This window comes from Oncorhynchus kisutch, unplaced genomic scaffold (genome assembly GCF_002021735.2).
Source record: "Oncorhynchus kisutch isolate 150728-3 unplaced genomic scaffold, Okis_V2 scaffold3245, whole genome shotgun sequence".
NCBI lineage: Eukaryota > Metazoa > Chordata > Actinopteri > Salmoniformes > Salmonidae > Oncorhynchus > Oncorhynchus kisutch.
In genome coordinates, this window is record NW_022265190.1 from 7,501 (window position 1) to 17,124 (window position 9,624).

At 43.4% G+C, this 9,624-nt stretch overlaps 1 protein-coding gene across 1 annotated transcript; it reads left to right on the forward strand.

Annotated features, from left to right (window-relative positions):
- The first annotated feature begins 1,447 nt into the window (after positions 1–1,447).
- On the forward strand, positions 1,448–8,419 carry LOC116371454 (neutrophil cytosol factor 4-like). Its single transcript, XM_031820328.1, has 3 exons — positions 1,448–3,051; positions 6,668–6,837; positions 8,115–8,419. Exons 1-3 carry the CDS (start codon positions 2,995–2,997, stop codon positions 8,182–8,184), a joined length of 297 nt encoding a protein of 98 aa, XP_031676188.1. The 5' UTR covers positions 1,448–2,994; the 3' UTR covers positions 8,185–8,419.
- The last annotated feature ends 1,205 nt before the right edge of the window (positions 8,420–9,624 follow it).

The window sequence follows — 9,624 nt, forward strand, 5'->3', positions numbered from 1 at the left end:
GTTACTACCATCATTAAACAGGTGATTAACTACTCTTTATGTTACTAACCATCATTAAACTACTCTTTATGTTACTAACCATCATTAAACTACTCTTTATGTTACTAACCATCATTAAACTACTCTTTATGTTACTAACCATCATTAAACTACTCTTTGTTACTAACCATCATTAAACAGGAGATTAACTACTCTTTGTTACTACCATCATTAAACTACTCTTTACGTTACTAACCATCATTAAACTACTCTTTATGTTACTAACCATCATTAAACAGGTGATTAACTACTCTTTATGTTACTAACCATCATTAAACTACTTTTTTATGTTACTAACCATCATTAAACTACTCTTTATGTTACTAACCATCATTAAACTACTCTTTATGTTACTAACCATCATTAAACTACTCTTATGTTACTAACCATCATTAAACAGGAGATTAACTACTCTTTATGTTACTAACCATCATTAAACTACTCTTTATGTTACTAACCATCATTAAACAGGAGATTAACTACTCTTTATGTTACTACCATCATTAAACTACTCTTTATGTTACTACCATCATTAAACTACTCTTTATGTTACTACCATCATTAAAGTACTCTTTATGTTACTAACCATCATTAAAGTACTCTTTATGTTACTAACCATCATTAAACTACTCTTTATGTTACTACCATCATTAAACAGGAGATTAACTACTCTTTATGTTACTAACCATCATTAAACTACTCTTTATGTTACTACCATCATTAAACAGGAGATGAACTACTCTTTATGTTACTAACCATCATTAAACTACTCTTTACGTTACTAACCATCATTAAACTACTCTTTATGTTACTAACCATCATTAAACTACTCTTTATGTTACTAACCATCATTAAACTACTCTTTATGTTACTAACCATCATTAAACAGGAGATTAACTACTCTTTATGTTACTAACCATCATTAAACTACTCTTTATGTTACTACCATCATTAAACAGGTGATTAACTACTCTTTATGTTACTAACCATCATTAAACTACTCTTTATGTACTAACCATCATTAAACTACTCTTTATGTTACTAACCATCATTAAACTACTCTTTATGTTACTACCATCATTAAACAGGAGATTAACTACTCTTTATGTTACTAACCATCATTAAACTACTCTTTATGTTACTAACCATCATTAAACTACTCTTTATGTTACTAACCATCATTAAACTACTCTTTATGTTACTAACCATCATTAAACTACTCTTTATGTTACTAACCATCATTAAACTACTCTTTATGTTACTACCATCATTAAACAGGAGGATTAACTACTCTTTATGTTACTACCATCATTAAACTACTCTTTATGTTACTACCATCATTAAACTACTCTTTATGTTACTAACATCATTTAACAGGTGATTAACTACTCTTTATGTTACTAACATCATTAAACTACTCTTTATGTTACTAACATCATTAAACAGGAGATTAACTACTCTTTATGTTACTAACCATCATTAAACTACTCTTTATGTTACTAACCATCATTAAACTACTCTTTATGTTACTAACCATCATTAAACAGGAGATTAACTACTCTTTATGTTACTAACCATCATTAAACAGGAGATTAACTACTCTTTATGTTACTACCATCATTAAACAGGTGATTAACTACTCTTTATGTTACTAACCATCATTAAACTACTCTTTATGTTACTAACCATCATTAAACTACTCTTTATGTTACTAACCATCATTAAACTACTCTTTATGTTACTACCATCATTAAACAGGTGATTAACTACTCTTTATGTTACTAACCATCATTAAACAGGTGATTAACTACTCTTTAATACCAGGCAGTTGTGTGGACGAACCATATTGTTTCTCATTAGTGCCCGTCAAATACCAAGGAGGGGTGTAAAGTGACTGTACAGGTGTTATCCGTTTTACCACATGTCCTACATTATCGAAGCAACACCATAAAATACACTATCATGACTCAGCTCAAAGCCACACTATAAAATACACTATCATGACTCAGCTCAAAGCCACACTATAAAATACACTATCATGACTCAGCTCAAAGCCACACTATAAAATACACTATTATGACTCAGCTCAAAGCCACACTATAAAATACACTATCATGACTCAGCTCAAAGCCACACTATAAAATACACTATCATGACTCAGCTCAAAGCCACACTATAAAATACACTATCATGACTCAGCTCAAAGCCACACTATAAAGTACACTATCACGACTTGCTTTTAACCCTTTTAAGTGTTATCTTTTTAGCTCTTTTTCCACATTCTCTCCATCACAGTTTTCTAGTACTTTATACTTGTCCGCTTTTACGCACCCCCTGCATCTCTCCTCTCCCATCCACCCACACACACACACGCACACACACACGCACTCACACACACACACGCACACACACTCACACACGCACTCACACTTGCCCACTCGCTAAGCGCTCAGCTCTCTCTCGTCTCTCTTAGCTGTGTGCCTGTCTGATCCCACGCGTTGTGCAGCATTAGGAGTAGGAGTGTTGTCGAGTGATTTCCTGCACTGTGAAGATCTGCTCTAGTCACAAACAAAACCACTTATGTCCCGTTTCATCCCTTCAGAGGCCGTCTCCTTGACTCACACCAGTGTCCTGTTCTCTCTTTCTCTGTGCTCCTTTAGGGATCCCTCTTTCTTTCTCTCATCCCTCGCTCCTGGCACTTGTTCCCTCTTGTCTTCTGCTGATTGCTGTCCCGTTCTCTCTCTCACACTCACTTCATCATCAGACAAGTAAAATGAGTCACTCTTACCTGTTCGGTTTCTCAGTCTTCTCTCTTTGTCTCTCTTTCTCTCCCTTTCTCTCGGTTGATCCTGGTCCGCTGCCTGCTGCGGGCGTGTTTGTGTTCTCCTCCGTGTGTGTGTGTGTGGTTCCCAGGTGGTCTTTGACTTCAGTGGGAGCGGACGACTGGAGCTGAGTATGAAAGCTGGAGAGGTGATCTTCCTTCTGAGGAGAGTTAACACAGACTGGCTGGAGGTGAGCTGCAGGCAAGAGTTGGAGGGATGGGAGGGTGGGAGGAATAGAGTGGAGGGATGGAGAGGGAGGAGGGAGGGATGGAGGAGGAGAGGGAGGGATGGAGGAGAGGGAGGGATGAATGGAGGAGGAGGAGGAGAGGGAGGGATGAGGAGGAAGAGGAGAGGGAGGGATGGATGGAGGAGGAGGAGAGGGATGGATGGAGGAGGAGGAGGAGAGGGAGGGATGGGATGGAGGAGGAGGAGAGGGAGGGATGGATGGAGGAGGAGGAGGAGAGGGAGGGGAGGGGTGGATGGAGGAGGTGGAAGAGATGGAGGAGAGGGAGGGATAGAGGAGGAGGAGGAGAGGGAGGGATGGATGGATGGAGGAGGTGGAAGAGATGGAGGAGAGGGGTGGATGGAGGAGGTGGAAGAGATGGAGGAGAGGGGTGGATGGAGGAGGTGGAAGAGATGGAGGAGAGGGAGGGATGAGGAGGAAGAGGAGAGGGAGGGATGGATGGAGGAGGAGGAGAGGGAGGGAGGGATGGAGGAGGAGGAGGAGGAGAGGGAGGGTGGATGGAGGAGGTGGAAGAGATGGAGGAGAGGGGTGGATGGAGGAGGTGGAAGAGATGGAGGAGAGGGAGGGAAGAGAGGGAGGGATAGAGGAGGAGGAGGAGGAGGAGAGGGAGGGATGGATGGAGGAGGTGGAAGAGATGGAGGAAGGAGGGGTGGATGGAGGAGGTGGAAAAGATGGAGGAGAGGGGTGGATGGAGGAGGTGGAAGAGATGGAGGAGAGGGAGGGAAGAGAGGGAGGGATAGAGGAGGAGGAGGAGAGGGAGGGGTGGATGGAGGAGGTGGAAGAGATGGAGGAGAGGGGTGGATGGAGGAGGTGGAAGAGATGGAGGAGAGGGAGGGAAGAGAGGAGAGGAGGAGAGGGAGGAGAGGGAGGGAGGGAGGGATGGATGGAGGAGGTGGAAGGGAGGGAGGAGAGGGAGGAAGAGAGGGAGGGAGGGGATAGAGGAGGAGGATGAGTGAGAAAGAGGGTGGCGAGAGAGAGAGGGAGGGGGTGGGCCGAGAGGGAGGGTGGATAGAGAGAGAGAGAGAGACTAGAGAGTTAATGAGAAAGAGGGTGGATAGAGAAAGGGGCAACCAGTGAAGAACAAGGGGCAACCAGTGAAGAACAAACACCATTGTAAATACAACCCATATTTATGCTTATTTTTTTCCCTTGTGTACTTTAACCATTTGTACATTGTTACAACACTGTATATATACATAATATGACGTTTGTAATGTCTTTATTGTTTTGAACTTCTGTATGTGTAATGTCTACTGTTATTTTCTATTGTTTATTTCACTTTTGTATATTATCTACCTCACTTGCTTGGCAATGTTAACACATGTTTCCCATGCCAATAAAGCCCTTTGAATTGAATTGAAAGGGAATGGAGAGAGAGAGGGAAGAGGGGGAGGAGAGAGAGGAGAGAGAGAGAGAGAGAGAGAGAGAGAGAGAGAGAGAGAGGGGGGGGGGAAGGTGAGAGAGAGGAGAGAGGGGGAAGAGGTGAGAGAGGCAGGAAAGAGGTGAGAGAGAGGGTGGGAAGAGGTGAAAGAGGGGGGAAAGAGGGGGGGAAGAGGTGTGAAAGAGGGGGGGAAGAGGGTGAAAGGGGGGGAAGTGGTGAAAGAGGGGGGAAAAGGAGGTGAAGAGGTGAGAGAGGGGGGAAGAGATGAGAGAGAGAGGGGGGAAGAGGGAGAGAGAAGGGGGAAGAGGAGAGAGAGGGAGGGGGGAGGGAAGAGGGGAGAGGAGGAGAAGAGAGAGAGAGGAAGAGGAAGAGGAGAGAGAGAGCGAGAGGGGGAAGAGGAGAGAGAGAGGGGGGAAGAGGAGAGAGAGAGAGAGAGAGGGGGGAAGAGGAGAGAGAGAGCGAGAGAGGGGGAAGAGGAGAGAGAGAGCGAGAGGGGGAAGAGGAGAGAGAGAGGGGGGAAGAGGAGAGAGAGGGGAAGAGGAGAGAGAGAGAGCGAGATAGGGGGAAGAGGAGAGAGAGAGAGCGAGATAGGGGGAAGAGGGAGAGAGAGCGCGAGAGAGGGGGAGAGGAGAGAGGAGAGAGAGGGAGAGAGAGGGGGAAGAGGAGAGAGCGAGAGAGAGGGGGAAGAGGAGAGAGCGAGAGAGAGGGGAAAGAGGAGAGAGAGAGAGGGGAAAGAGGAGAGAGAGAGAGGGGAAAGAGGAGAGAGAGAGGGGGGGAGGAGAGAGAGGGGAAGAGGAGAGAGAGAGCGAGAGAGGGGGAAGAGGAGAGAGAGAGAGAGAGGGGGAAGAGGAGAGCGAGAGGGGGAAGAGGAGAGCGAGAGAGGGGGAAGAGGAGAGAGAGGGGAAGAGGAGAGAGGGGGAAGAGGAGAGAGAGAGAGCGAGATAGGGGGAAGAGGAGAGAGCGAGAGAGAGGGGGAAGAGGAGAGAGCGAGAGAGAGGGGGAAGAGGAGAGAGCGAGAGAGAGGGGAAAGAGGAGAGAGCGAGAGAGAGAGGGGAAAGAGGAGAGAGAGAGAGGGGGGGGGAGGAGAGAGAGAGAGGGGAAGAGGAGACAGAGAGCGAGAGAGGGGGAAGAGGAGAGCGAGAGGGGGAAGAGGAGAGAGAGAGAGGGGAAGAGGAGAGAGAGAGCGAGAGAGGGGGAAGAGGAGAGAGAGAGCGAGAGGGGGGAAGAGGAGAGAGAGAGGGGGGAAGAGGAGAGAGGGGGAAGAGGAGAGGGAGAGAGCGAGATAGGGGGAAGAGGAGAGAGCGAGAGAGAGGGGGAAGAGGAGAGAGAGGGGGAAGAGGAGAGAGCGAGAGAGAGAGGGGAAAGAGGAGAGAGCGAGAGAGAGAGAGGGGAAAGAGGAGAGAGAGAGGGGGGGAGGAGAGAGAGAGTGGGGGTAGAGGAGAGAGAGAGAGAGATGATGCAGAGAGAGGGACGATGCAGAGAGAGAGGGATGAATTAAAGTGAAGAGAAGGATGGAGAGAGGGGTCAGGAGGGGTCAAGCCTTACTCAAAATGCCTCACACACATATGGGCCATCTCTGTATGTGTGTCTTGAGTACTTCTGAGATATTAGCCAGATCATGATAATGAGCCTATGTAAAACTGCTTCTATACACACTCACACTTTACAGCCCTCTCTCTATTAATCTACCTCTCTCTATTAATCCACCTCTCTCTATTAATCCACCTCTCTCTATTAATCCACCTCTCTATTAATCTACCTCCCTCTATTAATCCACCTATCTATTAATCCACCTATCTATTAATCCACCTCTCTCTATTAATCCATCTCTCTCTATTAATCTACCTCTCTCTATTAATCTACCTCTCTCTATTAATCTACCTCTCTCTATTAATCCACCTCTCTATTAATCCACCTCTCTCTATTAATCTACCTCTCTCTATTAATCCACCTCTCTCTATTAGACCACCTCTCTATTAATCCACTCCTCTCTATTAATCCACCTCTCTCTATTAATCCACCTCTCTCTATTAATCCACCTCTATCTATCTCTCTCTCTCTCTCTCTCTCTCTCCTCTCTCTCTCTCTCTCTCTCTCTCTCTCTCTCTCTCTCTCTCTCTCTCTCTTCCTCTCTCTCTTCCTCTCTCTCACTTCCTCTCTCTCACTTCCTCTCTCTCTCAGGGCACGGTGAGCAATCGAACAGGTATCTTCCCAGAATCCTTTGTGAAGATCATTAAGCCCCTCCCAGAGAGTGACTCTGATGGCGAGAGCGGTGGCGCTTCAGGTAAAGGGGCGGGGTCTTACAGCTGCCTGCGCTGCTACCTGCTCACACCCCAGGGCGTCGACACCAGGTATCCCAGTTAATAATGTATTGGTGTGACTGTATGTATCCCAGTTAATAATGTATTGGAGTGACTGTATGTATCCCAGTTAATAATGTATTGGAGTGACTATGTATCCCAGTTAATAATGTATTGGAGTGACTGTATGTATCCCAGTTAATAATGTATTGGAGTGACTATGTATCCCAGTTAATAATGTATTGGAGTGAATGTATGTATTCCAGTTATTAATGTATTGGAGTGACTGTATGTATCCCAGTTAATAATGTATTGGTGTGACTGTATGTATCCCAGTTAATAATGTATTGGAGTGACTGTATGTATCCCAGTTAATAATGTATTGGAGTGACTATGTATCCCAGTTAATAATGTAGTGGTGTGACTGTATGTGTCCCAGTTAATAATGTATTGGAGTGACTATGTATCCCAGTTAATAATGTATTGGAGTGACTGTATGTATCCCAGTTAATAATGTATTGGAGTGAATGTATGTATCCCAGATAATAATGTATTGGAGTGACTGTATGTATCCCAGGTAATAATGTATGGAGTGACTATGTTATCCCAGGTAATAATGTATTGGAGTGACTGTATGTATCCCAGTTAATAATGTATTGGAGTGAATGTATGTATCCCAGATAATAATGTATTGGAGTGACTATGTATCCCAGGTAATAATGTATTGAAGTGACTGTATGTATCCCAGTTAATAATGTATTGGTGTGACTATGTATCCCAGTTAATAATGTATTGGAGTGACTGTATGTATCCCAGTTAATAATGTATTGGTGTGACTGTATGTATCCCAGTTAATAATGTATTGGTGTGACTGTATGTATCCCAGTTAATAATGTATTGGTGTGACTGTATGTATCCCAGTTAATAATGTATTGGAGTGACTGTATGTATCCCAGTTAATAATGTATTGGAGTGACTGTATGTATCCCAGTTAATAATGTATTGGAGTGACTGTATGTATCCCAGTTAATAATGTATTGGTGTGACTATGTATCCCAGTTAATAATGTATTGGTGTGACTATGTATCCCAGTTAATAATGTATTGGAGTGACTGTATGTATCCCAGTTAATAATGTATTGGAGTGACTGTATGTATCCCAGTTAATAATGTATTGGTGTGACTATGTATCCCAGTTAATAATGTATTGGAGTGACTGTATGTATCCCAGTAATAATGTATTGGAGTGACTGTATGTATCCCAGGTAATAATGTATTGGAGTGACTATGTATCCCAGTTAATAATGTATTGGTGTGACTATGTGACAGGGATGTGTGTGTTGAAGAAGATATCTCCACCCAGCCATCATACAAAGAACTATTGGCACGCATGAGGTAAGATACCAGACACATCCACTGCTGAATCAACTCCACTCTTCACTACATATCTGATATTCTCCTCTTCTCTACATATCTGTTACTCAGCTGATATTCTCCTCTTCACTGAAATTTCCCCAGGTCAATAAGGATGTGCTTTATTGTCCACAGTACACACTATAACACTACCACTCTACACACTATAACACTACCACTCTACACACTATAACACTACCACTCTACACACTATAACACTACCACTCTACACACTATAACACTACCACTCTACACACTATAACACTACCACTCTACACACTATAACACTACCACAGTACACACTAAACACTACCACAGTACACACTATAACACTACCACAGTACACACTATAACACTACCACTCTACACACTATAACACTACCATCTACACACTATAACACTACCACAGTACACACTATAAACACTACCACAGTAGACACTATAACACTACCACTCTACACACTATAACTCTACACACTATAACACTACCACTCTACACACTATAACTCTACACACATAACACTACCACAGTACACCTATAACACTACCACAGTACACACTATAACACTACCACTCTAAACACTATAACACTACCACAGTACACACTATAACACTACCACTCTACACACTATAACACTACCACAGTACACACTATAACACTACCACAGTACACACTATAACACTACCACTCTACACACTATAACACTACCACAGTACACACTATAACACTACCACAGTAGACACTATAACACTACCACAGTACACACTATAACACTACCACAGTACACACTATAACACTACCACTCTACACACTATAACACTACCACAGTACACACTATAACACTACCACAGTACACACTATAACACTACCACAGTACACACTATAACCACTACCACAGTAGACACTATAACACTACCACAGTACACAGCTATAACACTACCACAGTACACACTATAACACTACCACTCTACACATATAACACTACCACTCTACACAACTATAACACTACCACAGTACACACTATAACACTACCACAGTACCACACCATAAACACTACCACTCTACACACTATAACCAGACTCATATAGTCAGTTCCGCACATCTACTGGCCCAGTTTATCATCTCTCATTATTATCTTGTCAACGAGATAAAACTCACTCAACTGTAAAAAGCAAAACATGAATAAATCGAATTTCATTAAAAGGCACGCACGCGCACACACACACACACAAACACACATACACACACACACACACACACCACACACCACACACACACCCACACACACACAACACACACTTCCATAAAATATTCACCAATGCCCCGGGGCCTAGAAATCCTAACACATGCATAAGCAGAGCCACAAATCACCTCTGTCCATTTTAAAATTAGTTCCACTCTTCTCACTCACGCTCTACCAATAAC